The following is a 17,804-nucleotide window of genomic DNA, read 5'->3' as shown; positions in this document are numbered from 1 at the left end:
AGTTAATAATCTAATTATAGCAACAAAATATTATATACATAAATGTCGATTTGCTAAGTCCTCCCCCACATGGTCTGCACTTAAAAATGAACTCTTGCTGCTCCAAAGCTGTCTTATAAAGGTAGAGAATGCCCAGGCTAAAAAACTGCATAAACTTATAATAACACTTCAGTTGAGCTGAGTCCCTGTTATTTGGTTTGTTTTATGTTATTTATTTTGTTTTAGTTTATTTATGTTGTTTTTTTTTGTGTGTTCCGTCTATCTAGTTTGTTCTCCCTTGTCATGTGAATGGTATGTCTTTTCACCTTTATAGTTGGTCTGCTGGAGGTGTGACTCTAAGGTTATATTACCATAAGATTTATATTGTACAATTTGAGGATGTCATTCTTTATTTTTTTCAGACGTCTCTATTGTAATAATAAGAAAAGACTAATAAAAAAAAAAAAAAAAAAAAAAAGTGTTAATCCAACATGGCAGCGGACCTAAAGTTACCGTTCGATGCAGCCTTAGACAGTGTTTTAAGTAGCTTAGAACGCAAGTTTATTTTAAAAAAAGAGCAACGTTTGGCGTTGAAAGACTTCATTGCCAAGAAGGATGTGTTTGCTCAAACGGCAATAATCATTAAACGCCATCGTCTTCTCATGGACAGTAAAGCTTTTTCTTCTTCCTCGTCGAATTTCTGGCGCTCTACATTTGTTATCTGGTATAAATGATACGATTGGCTATGAATCGCGCGCAAGGCAGCATGGGAATTACCAGGCGCATTTGATAGACATTCGTAGCGCCCAATAAACGGCTCTAGGCATTTGTAAAACCACGCCTCAAATACGAGAAAATAGGCGCGTTCGACTTGATGCAGATCTGTCTGAGTCTGACTTGACGTGATGCATGCTGGGTAGAACAAGTTCATTTTAACCAATCATATTCGAGATCTATGAGCATGACAACCCAGCATGCATCACGTCAAGTCAGATCTGCACAGATCTGCATGAAGTCGAACGCGCCTATTATTGGAACACCCAGGCTACTCTACGCCCTAAAATGGCAGACGTTAGCATTGAGAGTTTAATCCTGAAGCTTCACGACGTGAACGCGGTGAAGTTTGGGGAGTACCAGCTGAAGAGCGGCATGATGTCACCTGTTTACAACGACCTGAGAGTTCTAGTATCGTATCCATCGCTCATGAACCAGGTAAACACGTGCTTCCGCCCTCGCTACACTGATCATTGACGTTAAAGCGAAGCATCTTAGAATGACTGCGACATATGTCCTAGCTACACCGTCCAAAGTCACATTTATTAAATAAATGGATAAACAAATAAATAAAAAATCGTTTTAATATGTGACTCCCTACTCCCCACTCCTTACTGAAATGTGTATTGACGCACACGTGGACCTTAGTCACATGTAGCTTGATAGTTCAACAGTCACTAATGGATTCTCAATGGACTCAACGGTTTGAACAGTTAACAGTGGACCTATTGATTCGTGCTAAAATATTTAGTTTTTCATGGCTGCCCCAGCAACAATTATTTAATCAACATATCATTTCCAATATGTCAGAAAGCCTTGGCACCATTTTCTTTACAGATGCCTTAAATAAGTACTGCTCTCGTCCTGCTCACTTCTGATAAGTTGCCCATTGTTTGATCGCAACTGACTTTTTTTTTTTTTCTCCCTATTGATTTACAGGTCTCAAGTCTCATCTACCAGCGAGTGCAAGAAGAGGGTCTGCAGTTTGACTCTGTGTGTGGGGTTCCATACACAGCGCTGCCTCTGGCCACCATTATCTGCTCCAGGCAAGAGCTGCCCATGCTCATCAGGAGAAAGGAGGCCAAGGACTACGGTGAGTCAGGCTCCACTGATCAACCTTCAAAATGAGAATGAGACCTAGGATTTGTAAGTTGACTTACAGAAACTAAATACATTTGATGGCCATGCAGGCCCTAAACAGACCTGCTGAACCTTTAGACTGCACGCTGCAGTTGTCCGTTAACACTGGACTGTAGCAGTTTCAGTATAACCGTCTTTAGTAGTAAGTTATAGTCTTTCCTATGAAATCCTGCTCTAGGAACAAAGAGGCTGGTGGAGGGCTCATTCCGTCAGGGGGATACGTGTCTGATCATTGAGGACACAGTGACCAGTGGCAGCAGTATCCTGGAGACAGCTGAAGTGCTCTACAAAGAGGGACTGAAGGTGCACAATCCACGATTACACTAGTAATAATAATAGGACACTGGTGCTGAAGAGTTACAGTACCTAGACTCCTCTGGGTCCGGACTACGTAAGGTTCTTCAGAGATGTTTCTGTATTTGTTTCAGGTGAGCGACGCCATCGTACTAATGGACAGAGAGCAAGGTGGTGCAGAGATGTTGGCCTCTAAGGGAATCAAGCTTCATCCCATCATCTCCATGTTCGACGTGCTCAACGTGCTGCTGGCTGCCGATCGCATCGATGCCCAAACAGCCCAAAGTGTCCGCAAGTTCATCGAGGATAATAATACTTTTAGGTACAGATATTTTTACCCCTGATGCCGGTTTTCAGCTGATTCAGCATGTTGAATCTATGGTGGAACGAGTTGGTGGGAGTCTGATTGGCTGTTCAGACCCAGTACATGAGAAGAGACCCTAAAGTGGCAAAAGTTAAGCTGACATACATAGAAGGCTTTTCTCATTAGACATCTTCATCTAATCTGAACATTCAGATACACAAATATTTTCACAACAGCATGTTCGGTTAGATTGAATAAACTGTACTGCAGCTGATCAGCCTACAGGTTTCCCGGAACAGTTATTTCCTTTAATGCAAGTGCAAACTGTGTTCTCCAGCTGGCAACATGAAGTGATGTTACAGTCAGCTTTACAGTAGTTCTTTGATGTCGGTTCGGCGTGTGTCTTCGTACTTTAAGGCTTGCTGTGCATGCAGATGAAAATGTTACTCTACAATTGTTGCATCGTCTTTCAGCCCCAAGGAGAAGAATGGTGATGGCGCCCCCGCCCCCAAGAAGCAGAAGGCGAGACTGAGCTATGCAGACAGAGCCAAGCTACCAAGTATGTGGTCTTGAAATTTTTTTGGGGGGGGGGGGGTTACACTTGCCAGTCTAATCTGTCTCAGTTTGCCTGAAATATGAATGCCGCACTGTACTTGATTCTAATATTACAGCTCAGTACTGGTGTCAGAAACTCCATCTCCTTCCTGCGTATTTTGTTTGTGGCTCTGTTTTGACCTTTTATGCATTTCATAAGCTCTCAATGAGTTGCTGGTAAAAATACTACCACAAATCCAATGAGCGCATTTAGCACAGCAAAAATAGCATAGTTCTGATACTGAGCTATCCAGTCAAGATGTGCCTTTTGTTTTGCAACTTTTCTCTTCTTTTTTTTTTTTAAGAACTTTATTTATATTCATTTTTAAGGTTACAAAACAGAGAGCATACAACAACAAATCAACCCTACCCACCCACCCCAAGGCCAAAAAAATAAAAAATACATGGTAGGGACACCTTCAATCAAACGCACAGATCCAGCTGGTCATTTCATATGCGTAAAGGTTAATATGGTAGAGAGAAATCAAATGAAAGATAAGTTCTCAACAAACTCTATGAAGGGAGTCCAGGTTTGAATAAATCTATCCTTGCGTCTGCTGCGACTATACTTCAGCTTCTCCAGTGGAATCATAGAGAGCACCTCCTTAACCCAGTGTTTGAATGAGGGAGGTCTTGCCGACTTCCATTGCATCCGTGCCATCAGTGTTAAGAAAGCTATGGCATTGGACTGTAAAGTAGTAAAATTTTCACCTGAGGGTGTCGTTCCAAAGATTGCGATTAATGGATTAGGGTCTGCATTGACACCACGTATATAAGAAATGGCTTCAAAGATGTTTGTCCAAAAGCTGTTCAGAGATCTGCACGTCCAAAACATATGACCCACTGTAGCTGGATTGTGACTGCATCTTGGACATTCAGGGTTAACGTCAGGGTATATTCTGGCCAGCTTCTCATTTGAATAATGCAAACGATGCACAACTTTAAACTGAATAAGACCATGCCTTATGCAGAGAGATGTGGTGTGTATATGTTTCAAACAATTTTGCCATATCTCACCAGATAGTGCAATGCCTATGTCCTCTTCCCACACCAACCTGGTGTTTTCCCATGATAGTGGGTTGAAGTCTTGTAACATTTGGTAAATCTTGGATACCCTTCTCCTCCCACTGGGATCCGGCTCCAACATGGTGCTCAACACATTCTTAGGTGGTAAGTGAGGAAATGGGAAATGCTTCCTAGCAAAGCTGCGCACCTGCAAATATCTGAAGAAGTGGCTCTTAGGAATATTATTGTCTTTCTGTAGTAAATCAAAAGAAGCAAATGTGCCATCTACAAAAAGATCTTTGAAGAACACCAACCCATTTCTGTGCCATGCTTCGAAAGCGGTATCAGTTTGGGATGGAAGAAAGATGTGGTTTCGCACCAGGGGAAGCAGCGCGATTGCCTGATTAAAGTGAAAATGCTTCCTGAATTGGAACCATATCTTAAGGGAACTTTTAACAACCGGTCCCAAGTCTTGAAGATTTGAATTAATGGGCAGGGGGCTACTTAGGATAGAGATTGGCGAAAAAAGCGAATTGGATTCAAGTTCCATTGTGGCCCACATTGGTCCTGCCCCGCTTTCATGCGTCGAGATCCAGTAATTCAGCTTGGAGATATTAGTTGCCCAATAATAAAACAGAAAGTTAGGCAGGCCGTTTTGCAACTTTTCTGTTGATGTAAAGAAAAACCCGCTGTCAGTGCTAGAACATTCCTTGTTTAACCAGACTAAAAGTTTGAACGCACCCAGGCAGGTAGGCTTGTCTACAGATAGGCATAACCTAGCTGTATATACAAGCTAAAATAATGCTTTGTCTGCAGATATTCACCCTGTGGCATCTAGGCTGCTGAACATCATGGAGGAGAAGCAGTCCAACCTCTGTGTTTCCGCTGACGTGACCAGCTGTGAGGAGTTGCTCCAGCTCGCCGAGTCTCTCGGTCCAAAGATCTGCATGCTGAAGACTCACGTCGACATCCTGAAGGTAGAAGCCGATTAAGTCTGTTTATTACATGGAGAACTATGTCAGGACAAGTAAACTGATGTGATTAACATGTGTGCTAACAGGACTTCACAGCCAGTTTCTGCCAGAAACTGCAGGCTTTGGCTGAGAAACACAACTTCCTCATCTTTGAAGATCGCAAGTTTGCTGATATTGGGAACACAGTCAAGCATCAGTATGAAGGTGAGGTGTTTTAACACATTCTGTAACTTGTCAAAATTTCTTCTTGTCTTATAATAATCTTTAAAGTGAACAATTGAAGCAGGCTAAACGTTGTGCTTATGTATCTGTTGTCCAGGCGGCATATATCAGATCTCATCGTGGTCCCACATAGTGAATGCACATGCGGTTCCGGGGCCCGGGGTTGTGAAGGGTCTGAGCGCCGCAGGAAAACATCTGGGCCGAGGGTGTTTGCTCATTGCACAGATGAGCTCGCAAGGGTCGCTGGCTACCGGTGAATACACAAAGGCAACGGTAAGCGAGTCTCTGCTGTCCACATTTGCTTATGTGTTGCCCAACGTCCATGCCTGTCAGTTTACATCTGTTTTGCCTAAGGCGTGTTTTGTGTTTTCTTTAAAGCTGCGCATGGCAGAGGAGCACTCGGACTTTGTGATTGGATTTATCTGTGTCTCTAAGATCGCACAGAGGCCGGAGTTCATCCACATGACCCCCGGAGTGCAGATTCAGGCTGGAGGTACAGTTCACTCTATTAACTCTTTAAGACCTGTTTGTTTGTCGTCCCTACAAGTGTGGTGATTTATATTCACAGATATACAGTATGCCATCCTGTTATACTTTAAGTTATTGCTCTCAAACAGACATCACTTGCGGTGCTTTTTCCCTTTTCAGGTGATCATTTCTAACAGCAATTATGTGTTTTCTGATTGTATGAGAGAGAAATCGAGAGCCCCCCTGTTGAGTGGTCAATCTTTAATATGACACATTGTGTGTTTACAAAAGGAATGCAATTGGATCACTCAGATGCGTCCTCAGTACAACCTGGGTGTTTTCACACCTGTATTTGAAACTGACCACTTGCCATAAGATTAGTCAAATAACCAGGGTCTGAACAGGACGATTTTCAGTTCCTCCAATTACAGCTGACTTCATTTGTTTTTTAATTATAAATCCATTGTGCTAAAATACAGATAGATAACATGTAACCATATTTATATAAAATGTGTACTGCTGACTTATTATATCTCTGTAGTAGGTGATTTGTCTCAACTATGATGACTTATCACTCTTTTCCTTTTTGGTGTCATGTCTCATCTTCAACACAGGGTGGTGCTGTAGGACAATAAATTACTTGTAGTCTGCCTTTACCTAGTCTAGTTTGTCCAAATCTCACTTACTCACCCATTTCTCCTATCACTCTCTCTGTTTACAGAAGATTTGCTGGGACAGCAGTACACCACCCCAGAGGAAGTCATCTACAGCAAAGGCTCTGATGTCATCATTGTGGGACGAGGCGTCTTGGAGGCCCCTGATAGGCTGAAAGCTGCTGAGTCATACAGAAAGTCGGGCTGGGCCGCTTACACAAAGAGCTTGAACCAGGGCGACCAATAGGTGCTAAAGGGTGGCATCTGCAGGATTACATAAAATTTCAGATTGAAACTACAGCTGTAATATGGACTGCTTTCTAGGAACACAATTAAATTTATATTAACACTGTAGATAAATGCATCTACACACAACGCTGCCATCCAAATACATGCTTGTTCCTAAAGAACACTGTTTGTAAACATCTCCAAGAGTACTTGTCACGTGCAGGGAGTCGGATATCATATTGGACATATATAAATGTGTTCTCAAATCTGTCCTATTAATAAGCTGCTTTAAATATGTTTTTGATTCCTTCCTCTAGATACGTTGCACAGCTTGACATCTGACCAGGTTTAAAGTATTCAGAGTTGCATAAGGAGACTGATCACCTTGAATAGTTTTTTCAGTTGCTTTTATAGTATTTAGTATCTAGTATTTTTCCGCTTTCTGCAGAACTGCCAGGCTATCTCTAATTTGTCTTTTAATGCTGGACTGCATAGGGTCAATTCCCTCAACAAAGCAACGGTTCCGGTTAAGGTGAAGCTTTTATTTGTCACAAACTCATATGAAACGACACATGGTGATGGTGAGGTCATCACGTGTTCTTTTGTACCAAGCACAAGCACAACTAACTTGGATGGACACAAATACTTTTTAAATTGGTCCAATTTGAGGCACACATAGTGTATTGTACACACAGTGGTACAGCTATGTGCAAGATCACATAATGCAAGGCAGTCACAAATAAATGAATAAACAAAAAAACAATGGTTCTGTTTTGAATTTCATCTTCACAAAGTATCAGTATTAAGTGACACATTTATGTACAGTAAGTATGTTTCTAAATGGATGAGGTCAGGTTCAGTAACGGTCTGCAGGGTTTCATTTTTTTAAGGGTAAAGATGTAAAAGTCAGCTGCAAAATGATGGCTTTTGATTCGCCTGAGCAATTATCTTCTAGGGAGTGTGACCAAGTCGTGTCGCTTGATGATTATTTTTCAGCCACTGGTAGTATTAGATCATGATCATATTAGTGGTGTGATCATGTCCTCAAATTGATTTTATCTCAGTCGTCGGAACTGTCTCGATTATGTCCAGTGTCTGCCGTCCTTATTTAGAATAAAACATACTGCAGGGAGGTAAAATGAGAATTGACTCAAGGCTGCTGTTTACACTGGCAGTTCAAACTGTGTCACTTCCTTTGTACAGCAGGCACAGGTTAAGTGTTGCAAACGGTTCCCCGGAGTCATGACTGTTGCAGGTATGACTGCAGGCTGCACAGCCGCTTCATGTTTGAGTCCTTCATTAACAAAAAGAATAAATGTAATGTAAATTTTTTGAAGTGAAGTTAAAGAAATAAATCTTACATTGAACATTCATTATTTCTTTCCTGTTTATGCTAGACTCTCTTACTGTATTAATAGACATTTATTGTATTTCTAATGTCAGTATATGGTGTAGAATTTGTTCTGGAGTGTTAGATGTTTACAGCTTTGTAAACAGAGTTTCACACAATTCTAATAAATGCATATTAACTATAGCTACTACCAACTCCATTCATCACCGAGGCATGTGCTCTGCTTACTTGTCAAGAATATGCATTTAATAATTTCAAGGTGGTTCACAGTTAAAGGAAAAAAAGCAATTTCCACTCTATTGTTACATAGAACAGAATCTAAGTGTCCTAAACTGATGTCAATGTAGATTCTAAGTTTCATAAAAGTTCTTGTATTTTGTCCATTAAGCACTGAAATGAAGTTACACTAAACTAAATATTGCAAAATTCACATGGACACTTTGTTAGCTTTGGTTTACACAGCTTGGGCATAACATTATAACCACCTTCCTAATATTGTGTAGGCCCTTGTGCCTCCGAAACAGTTGTGACTCATCAGAGAATGGACATGGACCTTCTGAGGGTGTCCTGTGTTGTCTGGCAACACAATGTTGTTAGTGGGGGCCTTTAGGTCCTATGGGTTGAGGGGAGGGGCCTCTGTGGATCATCCCACAGATACTTGATCAGTTTGGGATCTAGTGAATTTGGAGGCCAGGTCAACACCTTGTGCTGTTCTTCATGTTTTTTGAGTTGTTCTTAAAGCATTTTTTGCGTGTGTGCCTGTGTCAGGCTGCATCCTGCTGGGGATGGCTGCTGCCATCAAGGAGTGTCATTGCTATGGGGTGGGGGTGCCTGGTCTGGTCTAGGTGGGTGCTACATGTCTAAGTAACATCCACTTGAATGCCAGGTCCAAAAGTTTCCCAGCAAAACATTGTATTGTCACAAGATGGTCAATGTTATTTACATCAGTAGTCATAATGTTGTGGCTGATCAGTATTTATCATGAAATGTGGCAAATGTAATAAAACTTAAATCCATGCAAACAGGCTGATTCAATAATAGTCCATGAAGTACATAAAAAATGTTGTCTCTTAAAATAAAATCCATATGCAAATAAATCAACATGTATTGTTACCTTTAAGCCTTAGTTTGTATTCTCTGGATTGTTCTTCCATAGAGTAGCTTCTCCAGATTCATTTTGGCCTCAGGGATACAGCATCCTACAATCCTCAAATGTAGCTCAAATGGATTTTTTAAAATTGTTCTCTGCTCTCTCTGAAACACTTTTTAAACTGCACATCCTGAGTCTCTTACGTAAATGATTCCTCCCAGAAAACTGTCACATGGTCATCAAGCATTGCGCTTAAAGTTGGAGGATTGTCCCTTTAATTTAAAGACATGCTCAGCCAACAGCAAAGGTCTATCCCAACACAGTAAGAAGATCTTTGATTGGCCTCCTGTTGTGGATGTTGTGTTGAACAGCCTCTTCTGGCAGGACAACAGGAGCTCCTTTTCTAATCTTTTAAAAATATTTTATCTCCGAATGTTTTGTGTATCTCACCCAGCACAAAAGGTCATATACGGGTTTATTTAGGATTAACTTCAACAGAAATAAACAACCTTCACCTCATATATTCAGATATGATCTTATTTCTGGTTTTGGTGAGATGACATCAGTGTTTCCTCTTTTTTATCTGAGTATTTTTTTCCCCCTATGCCAACACAGATGATTTGATGCCAGCACATTTTCCTGGTGAATTTCACTGTGAGCCTTTTCCTTTAAAAGTTGTAGAGCAAGGTGAGCCACGCAGCAGCAGACTAGTCATTTGCAAGGCATATGATATGAAAATGATGCCCAAACAGGTGACGAATAGGACAAATTGAACAAGTCGGCAGGTAGCTTGGTTACAATGCGCCTTTTCACAGTTCAGCGCGGGCACAAAGGTCAGACGTGTCGCTGGCATGGGGGAGGAGGAGGAGGAGGAGGAGGAGGAGAGAACGGCGCTTTGGATGGAGGAGCGGGCGAGAATAATTCATTTCGTGTGTGTGGCCGCCCCCAACACACACACACACACACACACACACACACACCTAGTACCCATCCCCCCTTTATGTCAATATTGGATCAGAGCAACGCACCGTGCGACAGGTGTCTGTGTGCGTCCAGAGGATCCACTCAAGGGGTGGAGAAAGAAACAGAGAGAGAGAGAGAGAGAGAGAGAGAGAGCATGATGTAGAGGTATAAAAGGTCTATACCAACCACAAACGGCACACATTCAGTGCGCGTAAAAAGGTGAGGACCAACCAAAGTTACGCATATTACTTTACTTCTCCTAAAGGTAGGCCGTGAGACTTCCCACTCACTTTCTCACTCACTTTATTTCATTCAGTGTATTTGTCCTTTCAAAAATGAGCTTTTTCTTGGTGTTCTAACTTTTCCAAATCTTTCCCACAAAGGTCGACACCGTGACTCCAGCTGTTACGCGCTCCGGCACACGTCTCCGAGGACCACCGTCACTCTGTGACCGTTTTTTTTTGTGTGACTTTTTCCCGTTTGTCCGTATTTGCCTCACGTTGAGCCTCACGTACAATACCTGAAGATGAAGTTTTGTTCGTTCGGCTCGCGTTATGCAGGTACGGGTTGGCAACTGGAAAAGACACAGAAGAAGGCCAGTGTTGTTAATAAAGCCTAAAATTCAGAAAAAATGACATGTAAGGGGTTTGTTCTCACAAGATCACACTATTTAGATCAGCGCAATCAACTGCGCCAAATGCGTAAGGCCAGGTGTTGCTGCCACACTGCAGTACCAGTGAGTCAAAAGGTTATTTGAAGTCTACAGAAGTGTTAAATATATTTCAAAGAAAAGGCACCTGAGATGAATTCAGAAACAAAAGACATAGAGCTAACACTAGTTTCAGTATCTGAAGCACCAGGTGTGTGTAAGTATTTTACTGTAAAGGTAGGTTGGCTGATTTGCATACAGCTGGCAGCAGACAATTCTCTAAAGAAAGTAAGGCTTGCACTGGACTTACTCACTGTCTGGCTTACAAAAGTCCCAGTCATTTATCCAGACTTTGAAGGCTAAAGAATCTTTTTTTGAGTTGACGTCTTTTTGTATTAGTCAAAGTAAGAAAAGCAAAGACATGGTTGTGGCAGTTGAATTCAGTTGGTGATGTTATCAGGGTTCAGATCATATATCATAAGTTGCAACTTTAATGCAACACGTGCTGTATTTCCTGTTTTTACTTTAAAGATCTGAAGAGCCCCAGTCTCATGTCGGCCCATATGTTCATGCACAGTCTGCAGCCTTTGAACACACACACACCTGTGTGTTCAGGCCAGTAGTTAAACTTGCCAATGAGACTGCTGGCAAACCTGTAACTGACACTGGGAAGGAGCCCAACTGATGGGGACTTTCATCGTTTATTTTTTTAAGTCGGTGGTTGTGCCTTGCCTTTGTGTGTTTACTTGAATTGCCCCGGGATGTTATCACACCCACTGTGCAGGGTTGACATTTACAACAGCAGGGAGGACAATCTCTATCTCTCCCCTTAGTGCTTTGTGTGATAATCATTTTCCCGTTGGCACATTCATGATCACAGCGTGTATTTTCCACTGGGGGCCTGTTCATCACTGCCCGCCTTCTACGTCATGATGCCAGTCCACAGGCAAGCACCGGAGATGGGCTTAATGGGAGGCTATGTTAATCATTAACTAAGCATTAACCACACACACACACACACCAGACATCTGATACAAGCCATCTGTCATCTGGATACTATGATGTAGTATTCAGTCCCCCCACCACTTATGCCATTCATTACTTTTATTGTTTTATTTTACTGCAAATGTTAGAACATTTTAGGTTAAACAGAGATCTAATGAGTTAATGCGTTTCACTGCTTTGATAATAAATTGATGATCCCAATCCAAGCAGGTTATTCCTGCTTCACTACAAAAAGGGAACTATTGTATTCTAGTTGATCATTTCAAACTACAGTGAAACCAAAACTAGAGTTGGAGCCCTTAACAACCAGTAGAAACATGACCAAGAAAGTGCCAAAAGACAAATGCATCATATATATTTGCACTATTATTTATACATATTTTGATTTCAAATAAAAATGAAGTCATTTCAAGTTAAGTTGAAATGTTCTATTATATTATATGACCTACATACGTATGAGCCAAGAGTGACTCAAGAGTACAAAGAAATCAAGCTCAATTTTCTCTGATTAATTAAAAGTCATCTGGAGTGTTGCCTCTCTCTGTTTGAAACACTTTCTCAAATTTAAATACTGAGTCTAATCTGACATGAGTCATTTTTGTACATTTGTTCCTTTGTGCTCATTATTACCATCACACTATCTTGTGTGCCTGGTAAATCCCCTGTCACCCTCCATTATGTGAAAAAAAAAACCCCCACCTCATGTAGGTATCATCACCTTAGCAGCGACATCATGAGAAGCCTTTCCTACATGTTAGTCCTTACCTGAGAGCCTATTTGCTTCTGCTTAAATCTCCAGTCAATATTTGCTTAAAGGCAGTGGAAGGGAAAGCTCACACTCCTCAGTATCCTGGTTACCTTGCCTCGATTTAGAATGACTGTCCCGACTGGTCCTGCTGTCGCTACGCCCTTCCTATTAGCTTGCAACTCATTTGTTCAGGATCCATTTGTTCTCTCTCATTACAGTTGGTTTGAATTAAAAAAACTGGAACACAATGGGAGGTGGCAGGTGGAAAATGCTGCATGTAGTGCTATGTAATATGACTCATTAACACCTCTGTAAAATGACCACACTTCTAGGAGACCAAATCATCCATAGACAAAAATGCTGTTAATCTGCAGAGAGATACAAATACATTTAATGCTTAATCTAAACCTTTAGAGTCAGTCTAACTGAATAACTCACCATTACAAATATTTGACAACTTCTTTCATACCATACTTCAGTGCAGCTGTACAACAGCTCACCTTTCTGTCTGTGTGAATAATAGTTTTAGTTAAATGTGAACAGAGGAAGCATACATAAAAGTTGCATTACTAAATAGTCTGAAATGTTCTGTTATAGAGGTTGGAAAATATATCAACATATATATTTAATAGGAAAAAATGCATTTTCTGCACATATGTGCTATATATTTATTTCATATTGTCACCCTGTTCACTCTGCTACTGCTCCATCTCTGGCCTGTCCATCTTCTCTTGTGTTTCCTGAGGTTCCCTCCTTTTCTCAACATATTATTTAACAGTGAAATAGCAGAAGGTGGTGTGTACAGATAAAAAGCAAGCTAACACATATTTTCTGGACTTCATAAATTCAAGTGACTAAACCTTTTCTCCTCTGCTGCCTCGGCCCTGACCCTATAAACTGGGTCTGCAGGTCTATTCTGTATCATTAAGTCCGCCGTTAGTGTCTCTCCAGCAGGAGCATGATTACATTTACTGTGCCTGCCGAACAGTTTGGTGCTATCTGTAAATGGTGGAGCTGAGCGAGTGCTTCCCAGAGGCTGTGTGTGATTGTGTGTATGTGCTGCCTGTAGGCTGTGTGCTGTTTCGTCTGACAGTTACTGATAATGAAGACTCATGCAAATGCTCAGGGCCTGTTCCCTCTCCCTGATGGTTGCTCCTTAACTTTGCTCTCTGGCTTTCTGATGGTAGAAATGAGCCCTGCTGGATTAAAGTGAAAACACAACTCACAAAAGTTGCCAAAAGAAGCTGTTTTATTTTTTTAACTGTAGAACTCATCTTTGCATTGACACCTTGTTTAAGTCCCTTCAGGCTGACGTTGTCCCCCCTGTCTGCAATCCGTCTGCTCATACAACCGACTGCCATCTGCAGTGTATGCACGCCTGTCGTCACAATCTAATACCGGCTGTCTTCTGATCTGCGTGTTTATCTTTAAAGATGACTGACAGAAAGAAAAATATTATAATCTGTACAGTATTTATCTGTCCTTTCAGGTCAATCCGGCTGCTTGGGTGTCCGGTCAGTGAGCAGCGGGGACAAGTGGAGGCGGCACGAGCAGATGTCCTGCTCACATCATCCTTACCTGGATTAGTCTCCACGGTAACGTTCCACCTGAAGGAGGGCATTTATTCAGGGCAATCTGCGTGTCAGCGTGTCTGTGTGTTGTACAGAGTACAGATGTACAAACAGTCGTGTGTGTGTGTGTGTGTGTGTGTGCAGGTGCATTTACTACATATTAAAATAGTTCAGACTCACACTGACCCAGGAGACAAGCAGCGCGAGTACACTTAACAACACATTAATACACACAATATGCATGTTATACATCCACTTGCATTAAATTGTATGTGTGTTTAAATATTTAGCTGTATTTTCCAATGAAAAAACTACAAGCCAACTACAAGCCTTTTTATCCTTTTCATATGCAGTGGGGAGTTCACACAGAAATCACATGCAACATGACAGTAATACAATGTATGTTTTTTCTTCCATTTTTCTTCTTTAATTTTACAAATTGAACAAGGTTTTTACCAGACTTACAGTGCTGTAGTTCTCTTTTCCTTTAGCTCCTCCCTAGAGTTGTATTTTCTTCCACTGTACCAACATTTTAGAACCAACAGAGACCGGTGGACTTTGTCTTTTACCTGTACCTGACAACGCTTAAAAACAAGCACAGAATTGCGAGGCGTTACCAAACTGATGTGTGAAAGTGTGTGAGTTTCTTAAAAAAGAAAATAGAATGGATGGTAGCATCTGATGCAGCAGTCATCAGACAACGATGCACAGGGGCAGCTGTGGCTCAGTAGGTAGTGCGGGTTGTCCACGAACCAGACGGTTAATGGTTCGGTCCCCGAATGCTCCCAGTGTGTGGCACTGGTGTGTGACTGTGTGTGTGAATGGGTTGATGTGTCTGTGACTGTGAAGCGTTTTGAGTACCAATAGGTAAAAAGGTGCTTTATAAAAGCAAGGGCAGTATATTTCCCCTGATATTTTGCATTTCATTAATTCACCTTCTGTAACCGCTTGTTCTCTGGAGGGTCGTGGGGCGGCTGGAGCCTATCCCAGCTGTCATTGGGTGAGAGGCGGGGTACACCCTGGACAGGTCTCCAGTCTATTGCAGGGCTTTTTGCATTTTGCATTTGATGACCTGAATTGATAATGGTGAGAAAAGGTAGAAGTCAAATCGAGGTGTATCAGGAAGTCTGTCATTTAATCAAAGGTGAAAAAAATTACTCTGGCACCTGAACTACAATAGATTGGTCTTTGCATATGACATGACTACCTGTTCTCGTGTTAACTCACACCTAAAACTAAAAGTAGCTGTTATTTTATAATAAATATGTGTCTAACTGGATCACTGGATCCTGAGCTTTATACTTTGTTTATAGTCTACCATATTAAATGGTCACAGGTGCCATAGTGTCAGGTGTTTCTGATGGCCATATGTACTGTATCTGCAGATGAACAGCTAGCGTCCAGTAGTGCAGAGGTGTCATATGTCCAGTTAGAAGAAACGAATGAATTTGTTACAGTACAGCCAGATAAGGATTCAAAGTAGAGCGTTACTGTGCTAGCTCTGTACTGGACTACACTATCCTTACACATGCAAATGTTCCCCAGCAGTATTTAACAGGGAAATGAGCTGCACATGTGTGTGTGTTTGTGTATGGTTTGTTTTTATTAAGCTGTGGGGCCAATTTTTTCTGGACACTTTAGGTTTTGTTGCGTGTCCGGGTAAATGTCAGAGTTAGGCACTTAGCTGAGAGGGTTAGGGGTTAGGGAATGACTTATATCAATAGAAAGCCCTCACAAAGATCAAAACACGCCTGTGCCAGTGTGTGTCTGAGTGAGAGACAGAGAGGACACAGCTCATTTTTCTTATCAGACCTGGTGAAGAAAGGTGAAGGATATATTCAACCACAAAGAAACACACACATGGGCACACACACACATACTAGTTGCACACACATGCGCACACACACCCACACAGACACAACATCTGTGTCTATATAAGCCTTTTCTTTCACCTGCCCATCACCTGCTCTGGGGGCAAGCGGGGTGACACACACACTAATGCTCTCACATGTAGGGACGAGGACAATGAATGGGTTAACAGAAGACAATGAGAAAGCTGTTCATACAAGTAAACAGCACACATACCCCGCAGGTGAAACACACACACGCGCGTGCACACACACACACACACAGACACACACACAGCTGCATACACCCAGCCACTAGCTCAGTCGTTCACTGTATTTTTAGTCAGAAAAGAACGATGTTGATTATATCCTCTGTGCTCCACACATGGCTGGATGGCTACATTAATTCCTGATATTAGTCATGTCGATAAATGAGCTGATGTTTGAATGTTAAATAAGGAATGCGTTGGTGTACTAATGTTTCAGATGTAATAAATAAATCTGCCACTAGATGTCACCGATGATGAAGGAAAAGCCTTCACTGGACAGTCTCTTTCCTGGCACAACACTAGGGACAGTGTTGTTTCTCGGTCATGGATACAAAACCAACCGAATCTAACAAAATAACAAAATAAGAATATAACACAAGCTAAGAAAAGATAGATTATTAAAACTCTAGTTGTGATACAGTGTGTCATCAGCAATGGAGATACTGAATAGTGGAAATGCTCGAATAAAAGGTTATATTATATTTATTATTTATATATATTTAGTTTCCTGAGTAAATCATCATTATTATAGGGTACATGAATGAAGACACACCGCTCTGCAAAAGGACAAATAAGTAATATTAAAAATAGAATGTGGTTATGTATACAAATATATGCTGGTTTTCATGATGTTAAACGTCCCCATGTGAACATTCATTCATTCATTCATTCATTCATCTTCTGTAACCGCTTATTCCTGTTAAGGGTCGCGGGGGTCTGCTGGAGCCTATCCCAGCTGTCATCGGGCGAGAGGCGGGGGTACACCCTGGATAGGTTGCCAGTCTATCTCAGGGCTAACACAGAGAGACAGACAACCACTCACACTCACACGCACACCTACGGCCAATTTAGAATCACCATGTGAACAATACAATTCAAAACACTTTCTCTGTTACGTTATTTTCATATTGGACAAGTTCTGTTTTTCTATTTTCATTTACTTTGTACTCACTCAGTCAATACATTTAAATTCCATCTACATCTTACAACAAAATACTTTTATTGTGGATTTACAATGTATGACCAGAGCATAGGAGAAGGTGAAGATGTAGGCTATAAGCTGAAGAAAATGTCTCTCTTTTGAGTTGGTATTGTAAAATAATCACCTGTATGATCGTGTCAAACTGTGTATAAGATGACCCCTCTTTGATTTTGTGTAATCAAAACTACATGTGGGTGTGTAAAGAAGGATAAATCAGATTTCCCAGTCAGTCTTGAACAGAAAACACCACTGGGGCTTTTTACTCTATTGACTCTTTCCAGATCCACTGAAAAGAAGTAGATAAGTAGGCCCCGTGGATGAAATTGCCACATGTTGTAGCACTCACTATGTGTGATGCCCTGGACTCTTTTCCTACCTCTGGTTTGGGATCCAGTTTACCTACAGCCGAGAGAGAGTGGGAGAGAGAGGGGGAGAGAGGGGATCAGCTCCCAGAATGTGTCTATTATCCTGCTACACCAATCAAACTGTTGTGTCAGTGCGTTACTATTGTATAGTCCCAGGTCAGGTTGCCACTGACCATGGCTGCCATATTGATGACTAAGTCAGTTTGGGGCTCTGGGGACAATGGTGCTCTGGAGCCTCCACAAAGAGCGAGGCTAATGCTGCCCTTTCAGCCGGCCTGCTCAGCTGCTGAGTGTGCAAGGCTGCTGGGCAAATGGAGCGGCGCAGGTCC

General features: G+C 41.6%; 1 protein-coding gene across 1 annotated transcript; it reads left to right on the top strand.

Moving 5' to 3' along the window:
* Positions 1 to 774: 774 nt before the first annotated feature.
* umps (uridine monophosphate synthetase) lies at positions 775 to 8,151 on the top strand. The gene is made up of 10 exons (XM_084544600.1): positions 775 to 1,191; positions 1,693 to 1,846; positions 2,072 to 2,196; positions 2,322 to 2,509; positions 2,965 to 3,050; positions 4,907 to 5,067; positions 5,151 to 5,268; positions 5,384 to 5,559; positions 5,665 to 5,779; positions 6,476 to 8,151. The coding sequence occupies exons 1-10, from the start codon at positions 1,042 to 1,044 to the stop codon at positions 6,652 to 6,654; spliced, it is 1,452 nt and encodes a 483-aa protein (XP_084400726.1). The 5' UTR covers positions 775 to 1,041; the 3' UTR covers positions 6,655 to 8,151.
* Positions 8,152 to 17,804: the final 9,653 nt, after the last annotated feature.

The sequence above is a fragment of the Chelon labrosus genome (assembly GCF_963514085.1).
Source record: "Chelon labrosus genome assembly, chromosome: 5".
Classification (NCBI taxonomy): Eukaryota; Metazoa; Chordata; class Actinopteri; order Mugiliformes; family Mugilidae; genus Chelon; species Chelon labrosus.
The sequence above is the reverse complement of the archived record's forward strand: the minus strand, read 5'-3'. Positions and strand labels throughout refer to the sequence as shown.